The following is an 18359-nucleotide window of genomic DNA, read 5'->3' as shown; positions in this document are numbered from 1 at the left end:
AATATGTTTACTTTCTGTATGTCACTGCTACGGAACCTCTTGCTGGTTGTATTACAGATGACGGTCGTACCAAAAGCCTGGAGATGTACAAGACTGAAATATATGCTGTTGGTGGGATTTTATATCTGGGGGACACCTACTGAAAACCAGAAATGAGGCTGGACAATACCCTGGATTAAATGTTAAGAGGGACAACCCTGAATTTTCTACCACCGATGTGCATCTACCACTTTTTTGTAATTAAAGACTTTTCATTCTTCTATAAACAGGATATTGTATGAAGTGTTTAGAAATGTAGCATGTTACAATACTGTATGTAGCAATAACAAAGATTTAATGATAGATTTCCTTTACATTGCCAGGCTCCACAGAGCTCAGGACAAGGCTGAATGTGGACAGTTTATGTAGATGTTCTTTTCCTGCCAGCTATTATCATCTTATGATGTATTACACTGTTTTAAAGTTCTGCTATAAAAAAATAATACAGAATGTAAACAGAGATCACCAAATATTCCGTAGATCATACATTAAATATAGTAGCTCATCAGTTATTTCTTATTTATGAATCTTTATTTTAGAATAATTATTTTATTGGAAAATATGATATTGCACAAGTATACAGTATGATGGGTTTATTTGTTTTAGTTATCCAACTTTGGCCCCAACTTCCTTCTCCTCATAAATGACATACAAAATGGCATTATGACATCATATTGTACTACAGGACAGTATAGAGTGGCAAAGACAGAGAGACGACAGGAGAGGGTCCTGGGTGGCTGCTAGCCTTTAGTACAGGGCTGGGCAATTGCGGCCCTCCAGATGTTGAGGAACTACACATCCCAGCATGCCTTGCATCAGTTTCAGCATGGCCACATAGCAAAACTAATGCAAAGCATCCTGGGATGTGTAGTTCCTCAACACCTGGAGGGCCGCAATTGCCCAGCCCTGCTTTAGTATGTGCATTCCTGCTCTGTTGCTCTACATAATCCGGAATAATTATATTTCCCCCAAATTGTGGCTGTCACAGTCCTGCAATTAGTCCTAATTTGCAGCAGTATAGCCCCCTCTGCCTGTAAATGCGTGATCATCTCTCTTGCAGGTACCTACTTGAAGGACTGCTCTGTTCACCTTATCAGGCTGATCATACTTCATGCCATGTGAGCTGTAACACAAGCCATGTTTTCCGAACAAGGGAATACAAACAGGACAAGCAGCAGCGGGGGCTCCGTCTCCACTCATGCACATCTCTCTCCGGACATCTCACCCACAGCTGGACAAAAGTGTCTCTCAGGATACTCCCTCCCCCATCCCGGATCACCAGAGCTAGATACCCATATTATGTTACCAATTAGTTTACCAATTGGCTGCAACGGATTCGATTGGTTTGTAATTAATTCTAGTCACTGGCGCGCAAGGCAGGACTGTTGGCGCCATCTCTTTGTCCTGATGACACTCTATACCAAGACGCCAAGACCCCAGGGCCCAGCACATCAATACAGCTCTCTTGTTCACCTACAAAGCTTCTAGCTGCAGATAAACTCTGGTGCTGAAGCAGTGGAAATTGCATGAACTATAGGATACACAAGAGCGGAGACCTTTACAGAAGAAGGAACGTAAGCTCTAAATGGCCTTGTTTCCGAAGGTCAAATTGTGTTTGTCAAATTGATGAGAAGCAAAAAGATATTAAATAACAAAATACACATGACTGAAAAGACTGTCACAAAGTATTTATCAGAAACCAGATTTGCAGGTGGAAAAATGATCATTTTACAGTTACTGTAAATACATGAGAATTTGTCTTTAAATATATTATTGTTTAGTACATTCAATGTATGAAAAAGCTCAATGCAAAAAGCTGTTGTGTGAAGGAGTTTGACAAGAGTTAATAACTGGAGAAACAAGACAGTAAAGGACAAGAATGAGAACACAGAGGATATTACTTTGGGACCATTAGGGCAGACTTTCCCAACATTGGTTCCCAAGGCACACTAACAGTTAAGGTTCTAGTGATATCCGTGCTTGAGCACAGGTGACTAATTTGTAGCCCAGTTATTTGGGCTTAACCATCTGTGCTGAAGCCTGGATATCATTAAAACCTGCACTGTTAAACTAGATACACACCTACAGATTTATCTATCCAATATAACTGGTGTGAACAAAAATCTGTTAATGTATGGGAGTATATGAGAAGTCAAAATTTGCTCCCAAATGCTGAAAAGCAGACAACGTCATTCATACAAATAGATTAAATCCATGTGATTTAACAAATTTATCCAAACAATTTTTTTAATCTATTTTCCAATATTTGGCAGCAAATGCTTGACTGTTATTTGCTCATATACACATCCAGATTTTAGTTCCAACCAGACAGATTGAACAGATAAATATTTAGGTGTGTACCCAGCTTTAGGGGGGTATTCAATCTGGGGTCGCGGCTGTCGAGCTGGCCCGACAGTCGTGATCCTGTCCCGTTCTCGGTCTGCTCGACCGAGAACAAGCCGGCGGGATTCTATGTCCCTCCTGCCACGGGACAATAAGGGGGCGTGGCCACAAGCTGCGGCCAGGAAGAGGTGAGCTGCGGCCGAGAGCTTGTCACTTCCCGGCTGTACTCGGCAGAACGAGCCCGACTGATTGTGAAGTCAGGCTCATTCTGCCGAGATACCCTGTTCAATGCTGTCGGGGAAGACAGCATTGAATAGGGCCCCGCAGCCATATCCCCCGTCAGGAGATGGCTGCAGGTGATTGAATACCCCCCTTAGTGTGCTTTGAGAACTGAGGTTGGGAATGCCTGCATCAGAGGAATGAATGAGAAAGAGAAATTCTACACATAGTATGTATTAAACCAAAATCATGTCTCTTTAATAGTAAAATAAGATATCTCACTCCAATGATAAAGCCAATGCTTCCTTTTCTCCTGGACTATGAATAATAGAATAAGTTACTGTTTCCTCAATGAGCAGAAAGACAATAGAGGAATAACAACAGTGCCATCTACAGCTGATTAGAAGTATCACATAAAAGAAAAGGTACTAAATAGTGAAATCAATGACTCTTGTCTGTTTTCATGTCATAACAATGTGTTAAAATAAAGCTGCAAAATTATAATTGTGTGATGATCCCAAGACAAATGTTCGCTATTACTGGCATGTCTTCAACATTGCTTTTTCTTCAAGAATCTTGTACCTTTAACGTCTAAATTCATGTGACACACAGCACTGTATTATATAGCCATAATCTGGAAATATTACCTTGAAAAGTAGTTACTTTTGAAAATGAGTTATTCCCCCCCACACACACACACACATTTATGTGTTTATATTAAAAATAATTACAAGTAAATGTATTCTATATAAATATTTCCATACATACACTAAGGGGGGTATTCAATGTCAGGGGAACGGCTGTCGAGTAAGCCCGACAGCCGTGCCCCTGTCCCGTTCTCCTTTTGCTCGCCTGGAGCTCGGCAGTCGGGATTCAATGTCCCGGCCGCCGAGCGGCGAGAAGGGGGCGTGGCCGCGAGTTGATGACGAAAATAGACGAGCTCCGGCCGGGAGCTCGCCTATTTCCGGCTTTTCTCGGCAGAACGAGCCTGACAGCTTGTGCTGTCGGGCTCGTTCTGCGCAAAACCCCTGTTCAATGCTGTCGGGGAAGACAGCATTGAATATTGCCCCGCAGCCATCTACCCCATCGGGAGATGGCTGCGGGAGCACGCCTAACATTGAATACCCCCCTAAGGCCCTTATTCTGGTTCACTCGCAAAGGCAAATTCCTTCTCAAATGGACAAAACCATGTGCACTGCAGGTGGGGTAGATGTAACTTGTGCAGAAAGAATTATATTTGGGTGGGGTTTTACTTCAATCCTCCTAAGTGTGCAAAGCACATGTGTCTGGGAAGTCTGCTCATATTAGTGAATAGGATATCTCTGGACCAGGCAAAATGAATTAATTGATTCAGCTCAATACTACATGGTTCCCACATTTTTTAATGACAACATCCGTTTTTAAAGAGAAATTTCCGTTTTTTGCAAATAAAGTTTCAGCAAAGAAAAAAGTTTTTTATCTCGAAAAAGTGCCACCGCGCATGAAACGCGTAGATTCAGCAAGAAGACACACAGAGACCTTCTCAAAGCCCCCTGCCATGGACAAGCTTGAAAGCCGGAAATTAACACCCGCCGCACGCACCAGACTGACAGGTGGAAGTCGGATGCTGTCTGAGTTCTCCAGCCTCAAACACCCACCACAGCATATCTGGATGCTGCTCAAGTTCCCCAACCGCCCATACCACCAGCAGCAATTCCAATAGCTATAATTGCCGGGATTTAAGAACAGGGCTAGATTAGGAAACTCTGTGGACTTCTTACATTATCAAAAAAAGAGCTTAAACATTTTTGCCTTACTTATTTATTTAACCATTATATTTTATCTCATTACTGATTTAATCTTAAAATTCCACTTTTCTGTCTGCTCTTTCAACCCCTTCTTCTGTTCAATTAGTGCTCTAGAAAACCTTTCAGCATTCTATATTGCAGATCTATATTGCAGTGTAAAAATGAAGCAGCCATTTCAGGCGTTTTTCTTTGTGATTGAACCAGAATAAGGGCCTAAGTACATACATATTCACTCACCCACACCGTTGCTGTGGGTGAGCGAAAGACTAAAAGACTTTAGAATTGATTTTATGACATTTTCACATTACAAAATGTCTCTAAACTTCCCAAAGCAGCAGTCAAATAATTGGGCATTAAGTGATGCTTATTATATACTGTGTGTTAACTTTTAGTGGTGATTATGTTTAAGTTATAAAACTACAAGGTCATATATATCAACATTCATCACATCTGAATGGATTATATGTCAAATGAATAACTGATGACAATGAGTCCCAGGTGGTCTAGAGGTGCCTTGCCTTGTCCCGGAGACTGCACTGGCTCCAGCGGTGTTTTCCAAGTCTCAGCTATCCCATTCAGCAGCAGCATTCTTATGAGTATTTTCTCCACTATGCCTAAATCTAATCCCTCTGCCAAACCCTCCCACTAGTCCCTAATTGTAATCTCCCCCAGCCCGCAATTTAATCCTATACCCTCTCGATGGCACCTATCCCTAACTGTCGGCATCCTCAGACTGTCATAATTTTAATTTTGATATTAATATTTAATAATATTTAATAGTTCTGATGTCGACACCATGAACATGTCAACATTGTGCGAATGTTGGCAAGGTGCCAGTCGGGAGTCTGCACCATGTAGATATGGCTACTGTCAACCTCTTGAACGGATATCTGCTTGATGAGCCCATAATATTCATTATTGGAGCTACAAATGCCCAGAACCCCTGGATTGCCACCTGAAGGAAATTTGCTAATTAATGATGTATTATATAATAGATGATATAGTCCTAGATACTATTATAAGGCAACTCTTATTATACAGTTCACCAGTGAAAATCTGCCCCTCAGTTACAACAGATACAGCAAGGTAATTGCCCACCGTAAAAATGAACTCTTAAATAACATAGCTAATGTGCACACATCCATTACATGATAATAAATATGATGCACCTTACCTTGCATTCCACAACACTCTGATCTGATTCACAAGTTACATAGATCTCATCCACAGCTCTTCTTAGATTGTCAAACAGAAATGCCCAGTACCGGGCACGCAGGTCTACTTTCCGGGGAAGCCTTGTCTTGGAGGGACTTTTATCTTGGAGTTTATCACCCAGCGAACCAACATTTAATTTAAGGTGCAATGAGTTACTCTGAAAATATAAAACAAAAATTATACCATGGATCATGTGCTGTCTGAAAAATAATGGGGGAAATTTACTAAGATCGAATGAGTACAAACGTATCCATTCAATGTGATATACAGCCAGGAGCAGTGCACGGCAACTTTTAAAACAGCCGAATTCATCTGATTTGCTGTATTTACAAATGTCAACTAGAGATGAATTCCCTCATTTTCGGGACTGCAAGTGTCAACACACCCTAAACCCTGGATGCTACTTGGACCGAAGATGACGCAATCTTCGCTGGATGTAATGGTGAGTACGATTTTTATTCACAGGTAAAGATGTGGATTCTAGTGGACAAGAGGACAGTCATAGGTAAGTACTGTATGTATTAATGTATGTAGTATGTATTAAAGTTTGTTTTTTACAGGTGTTTCTATGTTCTTGGGGTATTGGTTCTGTAGTAGAACTACAAGTCCCAGTGGGCCCATTAATGTCCCGCATGCTGGGACTTGTGGTTCTCCAAGTCCCAGAATGCAGGGGAGGCTTGCTGGGCCCTTTAATTCTACTACAGAACCCAATATCTATTTTATAACACTTTAGTTTTACACTTTTAACACCATCAGTCCGCCAATCACAGCCCAGGGGTGGTGGACTTCATCCCAGGCCGGGCCTTCCCTAGAGGGGGGGACCCTACTCCCCCATGAACCCGGCCCGGGCTGACCATGATGCTCATGCTTTGGCCAGGGGACCTTATGTCAAAAGTGTCCCCCGGCTGTGGCATGACACCGCTGGCTGTTTGAGCCCAATGCTGGTTTCCAAAATAAGGGAACCCCTACTCCATTTATTCCCCCCCCCCCCATATTTTGGGAACCAGGACTGAGCAAAGAGCCTGGTGCTGATTATAGAAATACAGGAGCACCCCATTTCATTTTTCCCTGTATTTCTGCAACCGGGGTGGGTGTATTTTTTTTACACAGAGAAGCATTGCACGGATATGACTGTTCCATGCAATGCTTCATGCTCGTCCGTATTTGGCTGCCAGTAAACACAGCAGCCAAATACGAATGACTTCACCATCCGAAAATATAAATCAGGACAACACGGCAACATTGTAAATTAGCCGTACTATCCTTTCATATAAAAAGTTGTATCTGTTTTGTCGAAATCCACCTTAAATGCTGTCGGAAACAGCAGTATTGAATAGGCAGTGGGTGCTATTTCCCCTGTTGGAAGGGGTGTTTTGGCACAAGTATGTAGGGATGAGAGGCATTTTGGGATGAATAGGTTTGTGATAGATATATAATGATGTATAAGCATTTAAAGGGAGTGAAAGAGTTTAACTACCATGACAGAAATTCTGTACATATTAGATCTTTCTAAATACATTTTTATAATGCTTACATATTACAAAATACTTTACAGATATTATTTTAATCATTCACCTCAGTCACTGTCTTAGCAGAATTTACAATGTACAGTATATTAACTACATCACAGCCTTAAAAACCAGTGTTAATTTTTGACAGAGGCAAATAAAGTTATCAGTATAGCTTCTTACACACTAGCCGACCTGGCTAATCCCGATATTGAGGGTCATTCTGGTTAACTTGCAAAGGAACAATCACTCTCTAATGGACAAAACCATGTGCACTGCAGGTGGGGCTGATGTAACATGTACAGGGTAAATACTGGCTGCTTTAGTTTTACACTGCAATATAGATATCAGTTTGAAGTACAAACTGCACCCAAATCTAACTCTATGCATATGTCCATTAGAGAGTGATTGTGCCATTGCAAGTGAACCAGAATAACCCCCATTGTGCGTACACACTGCACAATATCAGCTGCCTATATTGTTCAGTGACATCACCGGGACCCACTAAACATGCAGGCAGTTTGGTTCTATAGTCAACTTAACCTGCATGTTCTGCAGACATCAATCATCGTCAACGACAAATGGGAGCGTGCATCATTAATGAACTTGAGTGTACCCACTACACAATATTGTGAAAGATATCAATCAGAAACCCTCTTCCTGAGCGATATCTTTCACAATATCCTTTAATGTGTATGGGGCTTATGTCTTTAGAAACCGACGCAAGCACAGAAAGAACATGTGCCCAGATCTGTGAGGCAGACACTATGCCAACATACTTGTGTTACATGAATTGTTGGAAGTGCCTGAAACAGTAAATTTATTTCTAACCTGCTTGACCTGTCATACAGTGTGAGAGCCAACACATAATGAGACAGACAGACCAATCTGAGATTGCCATACATAGGGGCAGATGTATTATAGTGGCGCTTATCGCGCCGCTATAATACTTCCTGCTTCACCTCATTAGCGAGGCGAAGCAGGAAGGGACATCGACAAGATGTATTAACATCTTGTCTGCCGAAGCGGGGGAGTGCTAACTCCCCCTCCGGCGATGTCCCCTCCTGGAGATAGCGCATCAGTTTACACTCGACGGCCGGCTCGACTGGGCAAGCGAGGAATCTCGCTGCTCACGTGAGTTCCCCAGCGCAGCCCAGAGCTAACAGCAGCGCTGTCCCTGCTGTTTAGATAGGGCTTCGCCAGCCTGATGCTTGCGAAGCCAAAAGCGGCAACGGGCGGAACGGTCAGCGATGCTGACCGTTCATACATTCGGCCTGCTATCATTTAGATACCAGCGCCAATATGGACAGGGGCGCATAGTGCCCCTATCCTTAACCGCACTTTGGCTCTGTCATACATGGGGGAGAAGCGGTATCAGTGCACATAACGTGCGCTGATACCCCTTCTCCCGCATAACAAACGTTTATACATCTGCCCCATAGTCAGATAAAACTGAGGAATGGTCAATCTGTTGCCAGTGATTTAAGAGTCCATTTCGATTCATTTTGTGCTACCAATCATGAATATGCCATGCTTATTTTTCAATTGTCTTTAGTTTTTGAGATATGCATTTGCCTCCTCCCAGCATTGGTGAGGAGATATGTTACGTGTCTCAAATGTGATTATAGCTACTTTATCACACATAAAACAAATTATTTTTATTGGTGAAAGACATTCTTTCAAAATTGCAAAACTACATTGATCCTGTTAAGTAAGCGGCATAGACTAGAAACCTATTTCAAATGGATAAAATAATAAAATTGTATCTTTTTTTTAGTAATTTGTTCCCTAGTGAAATTAAAGAAAAATTATAAAATAAATTATTTTCTCCATTAAAAGTACCTTACTAGTCTAGGCCATATTAGACAGAACAGAACTGGCTTAGTTTTGCTTTTTTAACAACTATCTTTTTTCAACAACAACAAGAATTTGTTTTATTTGTGATAACATAGTTGGTAGTCATATTTAAGACACATAACATATTCATATCTCCTCACTAACTCTGTGAGGAGACATATGTTTATCTAAATAACTAGAGTTAATCAAAAAAATAAGCATTGTTATGATCAAAAGCACAAAATTAATCAGAATCGACTCTTATATCCCTGGCATCAAATTCACTGTTCCAGATTTTTTTGTCCCCCTTATTTTTGGAACCAAGACCGGTCCAAGAGTCCGGGGCTGGTTTCAGAAATACGGGGGACCCCTACGCTTTTTGTCCCCCGTATTTTTGGAACCAGGTCCGGCTCAATGAGCCTGGGGCTGGTTATGCTCAGGAGGAGGGACCCCACGCCATTTAAAAAAAAAAAAACACCTTTATACATTTTTTTTACACAGGACCATGCACAGAACTCAAAGATCTGTGCATGGTTCTGTCAAATTCACCTGTCAGAACCTGGTCTATTTTTTGGGTGATTTTTGGTAACGTTTACCAAAAATCGCACCCTATTACATTTGCGAGTTGTATACTTTATAATGGGAAAACAAATGCGATTTTTTACCGTAAATCGCACCCTATTACAGGTGCGATTTTTGGAAAACGTGCGATTTTTTGGAAAACTTTTTATCAAAAATCGCAGATTTCTAAAAAATCGCACCCTATTACATTTCGCCCATAGTGTTTAAAAACAATTATGTTATCTTACATAACACATTCTCTATAGGGATTCATGCCTAGCATGCAGTCACTGTGTAGGGGGTAATCTGAACTCTTTGTTATAAAATGTTTCTACTGTACTGTACTTTAGTATAAATGGGCTAAATCTCGCTATGCCTCACAGCACTAGAGAACACAATCTACCCAGTCTTCTCCAACAGAAAGTCCATGGTGTTTGAAGGTATAGATGGATTTTATGATCGCCTTGTGAGGTGCAGAAAAAAATTAGTCAATCTACAAAACATCCCTGCACAAGGCCCCGGTATATAGGGGGGATCTTAACATATTGGCCATACACAAGGGATAGGCTGGAACCGTCAGGAAAGTAATGACTTTTAAAAGTTTAGGCAATTTGTGGCATTGCTGTTCTTGTGGAACTAGAAGTTCCAGCAATCCCTCATACTAGAGTGTATGTTTACTTTTACCTCCCTACAAAGACAATTCCTACAAGGAAATCATAATTATCCAACTTCACAAAAAGGTAATTTGGAAAGAATAACCAGTACACAAAGGTGAAAGTACAAAAGTCAAAAGTAGATCATCATTAAGAAGTAGTAAATGGGGCCTAGAGATGTAACGTGTGCTATGCAGGGATATAAGAAAACCTCTTAGAAGGCAATGGGCCTTATTCAGACTTGATCACTGCTCTGCGAAATTGCAGAGCCCTGTGATCAGACAGCCGCACCACACCAGAGTGAACAGCCACCCTGTGCAAGGCTGCAATGGCTTGTGAAAATCATGGTGATCAGTGGCTAGCTGTAAATCCATTTGCAACTCACTCACCATAGAATGTTTTTTTCAGTTTGTGCATTACCCAGGACGTTATCTACCTGTGCAATAGAAACAGGATGACAAGGCCGAAGCTGACACACCCGGTTACCACCCACAAGCGCTGGCATATTATCAAACATTGGCTGGCTCGGGATTAAAAATATTGATGTTTGGTATTGCGCATGCGTACTGTGATCCGTATGCATGTGCAGTAATTCTAGACGGACGCAGTGGGAATTCGCACAACAGCGCTCAGGTCTGATTAAACCGCAGTATTCCTGCCCATGATGATAACTGCAATAATAGCAGTTATGTTTCCATTGGTAGCTATTGCTTAATCCCATTCAGGGAGTGGATCAAAAGGTTGACAGTCAATAGTTAGAAACCAAAAGGTCGACATGCGCTAGGTCATCACTGACAAAAGGTCAACATGAAGGACGAAACATGTAAAGGTCGACATGACCAATTAGTGTAGCGCGTACAGAAAGAGCACCTGGATATACTGCAAACAGCACAAAACAAACTTGCTTTCTTTCAAATTGAATTGTATATCTTGTTTTATTTTAAATCCATTCAGTAAATATTGGGGATTTCATGGCACACAACATGCTAAATCACATATACAAAGCATAATAAAGGGAAAGAGCATAGCATAGATAGAAGTTACATATCTTGTTGCATCATTAACCCTTCAGTATCCCCTATAATGCAATGTTGTCTTCAGTGAAATAGTTGCCATGAAACCTTTTTTGTCCCCAAAGTCATCATTTCCTAAACAGATTGAGGCATAAACTTCTGTTGTGATGATTTATCCATTTTGGATTAATGCATGTAAAATAAACACCCTTATCTCAGACACCCAGAAAATATCATAAACAGTCCTCTCATTTCAATTAATCTTCCTTTCCTGAGATTACGGGTCTATCAACAACTCCAAGAACTCCCAGCACTGGCTTCCTGCTGCAGGAATGAGTGATGAGCTCACTAATGTACAACTAAGTAAGGCCGTGGGCCGCAAAGAACTTCTGCCTGCAGTCCCTGTTATGTGTTTACTGCACCTAAGTACAATTCAGCCTTTTCATGGAAACTGATAAATAAATTAAATATCACTAAGAATGTCATTTAAAACAGCTAGTATGAACTGGAAGAAATAACAGGGAGCAAGTATACAAAGAATGTTATGAAAGAACTATAAAGTGCTGATTCTCACACAGACAATCATATTTGGACTGTTTTAATACCCTAAGAATATTAGTAGATTTATATGCACAGTGATTGCCCGTCAGTGAGCATTTGTAGGAGGTAATGGTGGAGTGGGCACGCAAATACCCATTTCAGGGGTCTGACGCAGCTAGTGACAGCGATCCCCTATGCCAGGGAAGGGAAACCTTTGGCCCTCCAGTTGTTGTTCAACTACGCATCCCAGCATGCCCTGCAACAGTTTTAGCATGGCCAAATAGCAAAACTGATGCAGGGCATACTGGGATGTGTAGTTCAACAACAGCTGGAGGGCCACAGGTTCCCCATCTCTGCCCTAAGCCATAAACATGGCTCTGGTGTCCAGCAGTGTATGGCCATCCAAAACCCCTCCATCTGATATATTGCATGCGACCCCGTTCCCTGCTGCCGGAAGGGGGTCCGAGACAGAGGTCAGTCATGCCGCAGGTCCGACGTGTCTCCGGTCGGAGGCGCACTGGACCCGATAGGATGTCAAACACTTCCGATTTTAGCCGATTTCTTGTCCCGATCTGTGTATGGGAGCCTTTACTTCCAACCACCATTTTGGCCGGTGATTGCTAACTGCCAGGTTTACAGGCTGTATTTGAAAAATGACAGGTAGGAGCTGCTTGGTTGGTAGTTTATTACTCTCCACTTTATTACAAGAAGCAGTAGTACACAGAAAGGGGATGATTGTGGAGGAAGGGCAGCATGGGGGATCATTTGAAGAAACCAAAGGCGTTACATGACAATGCACAGTAGGAGCTGCTAGTCTGATGTGTACTTGGGGGTTTATTCTGGCTGATTCGTTCGGATGCAAATTCGCTTCCTTGCGAGTCAATCAGAATCCGCCCTGCGAATGATGGTACCACCATTCGCACGACACGTACATTCGCATAGCATCCAAGGTGGGAACCTCCCACATCTTTCGATGGTCACGACCATTAAACCATGTGGTGCGCACACGCATATAAAAAGTGACTCTCAGGTCACTTTTATATGTGTGAGCGTTCTCTGTGAAATGGGTGAGCAGCAGACATCCAGTGCCCACGTCACTGGCGACTACCATGGGAATGTCCATGAAACACTGGGCGTTCCCATGGGCGATTACCCCCGCCCGCCAACCTGCAACACCCACCGGTCGCAAGGACCCACTAGCCTCCCATCCCCCCCGTGGGTGCACGTACCCAGCGTCTGCAACTGCAAAGAAATTGTCCCATGCAAACGCATATGCAGTAACGAACGGACCAGAATAAGGTCCCCAGTGCTTCTGTTACAGTAAGCAGTTGGCATAACTAAAACATAGTATTGCTGCCAATTTTAGGCATTTTCCAAGCTTACACAAGGGATGTCTTACAGGCGTGTATTGTCCAACAGGGTGCACCCAGATGCTTGCAGCATAAATTACCTGTTTGGGGAGTTTATGTGCTCCATGCGTTCCATGTGTTCCTCTCTTAGGTTTTCCACATGGCCACTTGGCTTTCCCTGCGTGAAACAATATATACAGTATATATAGGATAAGATACATTTACACTCTTATAGAGTACACTAAGCAGCAACAAGAGAAAAAATAATAGCTCATAAACTATTTTTTTAGAAATAAATCTGTGAAGGTTCCATGCTTTAACAGATGATGATTCTGGGACAGAATTGCATTAAATCTAAAGTACAAATGCAATACAGGCTGCATGCACTGTTGTTGTTTTTCTTCATTTGGGGTTAAACACATGAAAAAGGATCACTAACCCATATAATCGTATACAGTGACATGTTTAATATCAATAGCTGTGTTACAGGGCTAATGCATGCAAATGAGAGAGAGTTACTTCCTGGGTAAGAGTGTAAGGCCTGAAACAATAGGTTATAGTGCTCAGCCACCCCTTGTTTCACACCAGTGGAGAACGCTGTGCTCCTAGCAGGCAGGCCATGTGATGGTTTATTCATGGCTGTACAGTACAAGGGATATCGATTGCCAAGAGATGTATCTCATTTTGTGCATTGATTTTGTATTCTCTTCCCGTGTAACCTGACCACTGACAGCCCCTTGGAAGGAGCCGTATTTCCCATAATCAATATGTGACCCAGGCCCAGGGCACAGTCTTACAGTGCTGGCTGAGGTAATAGCATAACATGGGAGAGGAATCCTTATTACCATTTACAGGCATATGCTTGTAAATCTCCCTGTTGCCCTCTTCTATACCCTTATATTATACTAGCTACTGGCCCCGGTTTCACACGGGAGCAGTTCTGAATTTACGGCGATAGGCTTTTTTTAACTGAGGTATTTCTCTTTGTGCAGCCATTGTCTCTCTGTCATCTGACAACTGAGTTTCTATTTCTTGGTCAGTATCATTATTACGGGATAAACTAATTATTTTAGCGTCTGATGTGCTATGAATAAGATTTTCATCTCAACATAATGGTAACACAATACTTATATTTTAATTAGAGGGCTCCTCAAACAGAGACATTTACTATAGCAAGTGCACTGTATGCTCGGCGGCCACACATGAGTCTACGAGCGTCCTGCCCTTCCCCCGTCCTCTGCCAGTTTGGCCATCACCCTTTGACTTCCACTCCTACTGGACATGTGTTTTTTCTATAACTTGCAGCACTAAAATCATCACTGGCCAGCTTCTTCTGGTCATACACTAATGTTACATACTCCTCAACCCTTCTCAACAAATGTTCTATAGAATTGTGCAGACCACATTAAAATACGTGCCGTGGTTCTCGGCATTAGCCCAAACAAATTGACAAACGCCTACTAGGGACTTTATTTTTTGTAGAGATATTATTAAAGGTGCGTACACACTGGCCGATATTTTGAACAATATGATAAATTTGTTAACAAGGGTTTCTATTGTCTGTCCACGCAGCTCAATTTTGGCTATGTCCTTCACAAAAAGCTGCATTTTACAAGACTCTAGCTAGAATGTTCGTCATATCGTTCAGTGTGTACGCACAGTAACAATTGTCCAGGACATTGGAACGTTCAAGGGAAAATGTTCAGCAATATCATTCACTGAACACATCGTCTAGTGTATGGGCCTATAGAGACGCTAAGCTCTGCTATAGTCTCCAACAGAAAACAGCTGTAAGATTTATGTACAATTCAACTGAATTCTCAATTGAAATCAATTTGCAATTCAGCATTAATGTAGTCGTAGTATCACTAATTAAAAAGGCTCTGCCCACCTTATCCCATGATGGCATCATGGGATATATATATATATATATATATATATATATATATCGATGATGCCCATTTATGGGGCCCCTGTGTGGCATGCTTAACCTTCCAACCCTGTTTGGCATGCTATAAATTGGGGGCCATGCTATGTGGCATGCTATGTATTGGAGGCAGTACTGTGTGGTATAATATAAATTGGACACCAGAGATAGTCATGTGGCTCGGTCGGATGAGTACCGACAAGTGTCTGAGGACATGTCGAGAGGTCTGTGGAGCACTGAAGGGGTTTGCATGGTGGTTTATACAAGCTTTCATATATGTTTGGTTGGTGATGATGGTCTGGCTCCAAACTTTTTAAACTGGCTAGATTATAGAAAAATGTATCAAGTTCTACATTAGAGTTTCAGAAACCTGGGCTTTATTTGAGTGAGGTACACGGCTATATAGAGAAGTACAATTACGGTACAAACACAACTGAAAACAATTCAGCACAAAATAATTAAGAAATGTAATTAGCCTGATCTTAATTACCAATATTTAAAAATAATTAAACTCTGTTTGTCCAGACTAAATGACTCATAATTATGCAAAACATTTACATAATTAATATTCCCAGAGAGTTTAATGAAGGGTGTAGTGCAGCAGCTCACATTGCCAATAAATACGAGGCAAAACAGTGCTTGTTTTACTCAAACTTACTGTACTGGTCAGGTTCTAGTGCTAGATAAGCCATTTTATATTAAAGTGTGAGGTTCAGTTCGAACCACTACCCCATGGCTGCTCCATGTGAATGAATTGATCAGTGATAATGCTGCTCATGAAAGTTTTGTACGTACCTTCACTTTCTTTGTTCTCCAGAGGAACGCTCCAGGCTATCAGGTTTCTGGCTGTTCGTCCTTCCTCTGCCACAATTTTTCGAACCTTGTCATGACTGTTGGATCTTTGAAATGAAGCCTGTTAAATAAAAGTGAACCAGAATAAATAGATTTTTAATGTCTTTAGCATGCTACTTCTTAATGTACAGTAAGTATATTCATAAACCCTTAATAAAAGAGATGTATGCCTTTGGGCATTATAGGGAGAAGGGGTATCAGCACCGTTATGTGCGCAACACCACTTGTTCCCCATGTATGAAGGAGAAGTAGGGCAAGTTAAAGGGGCATCCATGCTATCTACATGATAACATGCTGATAGCAGGGGGCAAGGTATGAATTGTCAGCAGCATCAATATCAGCAACTGCAGCTATCAATCTGTTAGGGAATCTGCAAAATACTGCATGTAATCGAAAAAGGGGCCTAATTCAGACCCGCTTACTAAGCAGAGTTCTTCACTGCCTAGCGAGCAAGTAAACACTGCCCACCGGAGGAGTGAACACCCACTCCCCTTCTACGACTCAATACCTGCGCTGGCATGCGAATGGATGGGTACACTGACACATACAATTGTATGCGGGTGTATGGACAAAAATAATTTGAATTTGCAAACTTTACATATAAAAGTCAGTGTAGACTGACTTTTATTGGGAAATGGTCGAAATCGGAACGGCGCTGATGTCAGCCGCCCACCCTGTGGAGGCTTCGGCACACCTGTGTTAGTATGGGGTCGCCCAAGAAACGACCACCATTTGTTGTGGGCACGCCCAGGAAATGCTGGGCATCCCCATGCGACAGTGCCTGAAAATGTGAAAAAATGCCTTGGAGAGTGTGATACTTGCCAAAGGCGTTCGCACTGGGGGTCTGCACATGCATATTTCCGTTGCTGCGTTGTCCGTTGGCCTCCGGACCGAATTCAGTTTTCTACGAGCCAACCTGAATCACGCCACATGTCTCCTCACCTCTAATTTTGATCATTACGCCATTCAATTATGGCATTTTAGATCAGTGCTTCCCTCACTGAATGTAGCAGATCCTCATACCCCATTATAACATCCTCACTCACTGACTGCATTGTATATGAGTGACCCAGGCTTACTAACTGTTGCAAATACTCATTATTATCTCCCTCACTCACTGGCCACATTTTAGAAGACCCATTATTACACCCCTCAGTCTATTACTGTAATGATTATATATCAGTGACACCCCTCCCCTGACTGATTGTAGTGTCTGCTACAATCAGGGAGGGGGGGGGGGGGGGGGTATTGATATAATTGGTTCACGCTAAAGACAATGATACGTAATCAATACAGTCACTGACTGATTTAGGGTTTAATTAAATATTGTAATATAGTGCATGGGAAGAACTCCTGTTTTCCTGTGCGCATCCAGCTCCTCTCCCTGCACGTCTGATGTCATATACCCTTCTGTCATGATGGGGACAAGGACCTAATTATGAAAAGTACCATGCCCAGGTCCAGCATCAATTACTTTTTGCTGTGGCATCCAGAAGTCACTGTGTATATTCCTGTGTATACATATGTGTTTATGTTCTATAGGTGTGTGTGTGGGTGTTCTATTTGTGTATAAAAATACAGAAGAGCTTAGCTCGTAGCTACCATAGGTGCAGGGAGAGCAGCTTCTATGGAGCCCAGAACTGAGAGGGGCCCACCTTTCCTGTCAAGTATACATTTTTCACCATTGGTTAGTATACCGACATTGGAATCCCGACTGCCAGTACTCCGACAGGGGGCGAGCGCATTGAATGGTCTTGCAGGCTCGATGGCTCGCCATAGGTTCTGTTTTCCCTCTATGGGGGTCATGGACCCCCACAAGGGAGAATAGCCCCGCAATTTTGGTATCCCGACTGTCGGGCATTTTATCAGCCAGGATTCCGACTATTGGAAGGTCATCCGGCACCCTAATGGTGGCAGCCAATTTTAGCAGGGATTGTTGAAAGTAAAAATGTGCATGCTTTGATTTACTCTGATTTAAGGTGCCCATACACTAGTATGTTTGCAGGAACGTGCACCAGTTTACATCGTAGGACGCTCCTGCCCGCCGTAGTGTTCAGCGGCTCACACTTGGCTTTCTGGCCAGTGTAGCTGCTTCTACATCTTACACTGCTGGACACATGGCGGAGCGCTCACCCACGCACCCCAATTGGGACCTGCTAAAGCCTGCACATCAGGGACTGCGAGACACTATCAAGCCGTTCCCCACCAATTTTATGAGGTAACCAACAAGTGCCGACTTTGCAATCTCCACAAATAAGGAATTACAAGGAATCCATTTGCCTACTGTTGTGGCCTATTTGGGAAAACATACCCTCATATTTCTATCACAGCGCTGGGACTTTCACCCTTTCATAGAGGACAGTAATCATCTCTTGTCCATATTGTGCGCAATATTCAAAGTACCTAGTCAGGACTTGGTAACTATTTGTTTCTTTTATACAATCTTGCATTGATGTTCATGTTTTAATTGTGTATTGCATGCATGCAATTTATTATTTGTGTTATTTATTATTAATT

General features: G+C 42.2%; 1 protein-coding gene across 3 annotated transcripts in view; it reads right to left on the bottom strand.

Annotated features, from left to right (window-relative positions):
- Nucleotides 1–18359, bottom strand: part of SCAPER (S-phase cyclin A associated protein in the ER) — a 278002-nt gene that overhangs the window by 243642 nt on the left and 16001 nt on the right. For all 3 annotated transcript variants that reach the window (XM_083183157.1, XM_083183159.1, XM_083183158.1), the window contains exons 2-4: nucleotides 15786–15903; nucleotides 13165–13241; nucleotides 5563–5760 (exon numbers count right to left, since the gene is read on the bottom strand). In XM_083183157.1, the coding sequence (XP_083039283.1) occupies nucleotides 5563–5760; nucleotides 13165–13241; nucleotides 15786–15903 (393 nt within the window). The remainder of the gene's footprint in view (nucleotides 1–5562; nucleotides 5761–13164; nucleotides 13242–15785; nucleotides 15904–18359) is intronic.

The sequence above is a fragment of the Crinia signifera genome, chromosome 4, assembly GCF_055691185.1.
Source record: "Crinia signifera chromosome 4, ASM5569118v1, whole genome shotgun sequence".
In the NCBI taxonomy this organism is placed as follows: domain Eukaryota; kingdom Metazoa; phylum Chordata; class Amphibia; order Anura; family Myobatrachidae; genus Crinia; species Crinia signifera.
Note: the sequence above shows the minus strand (reverse complement) of the source record. Positions and strands in the feature narration are given on the sequence as shown.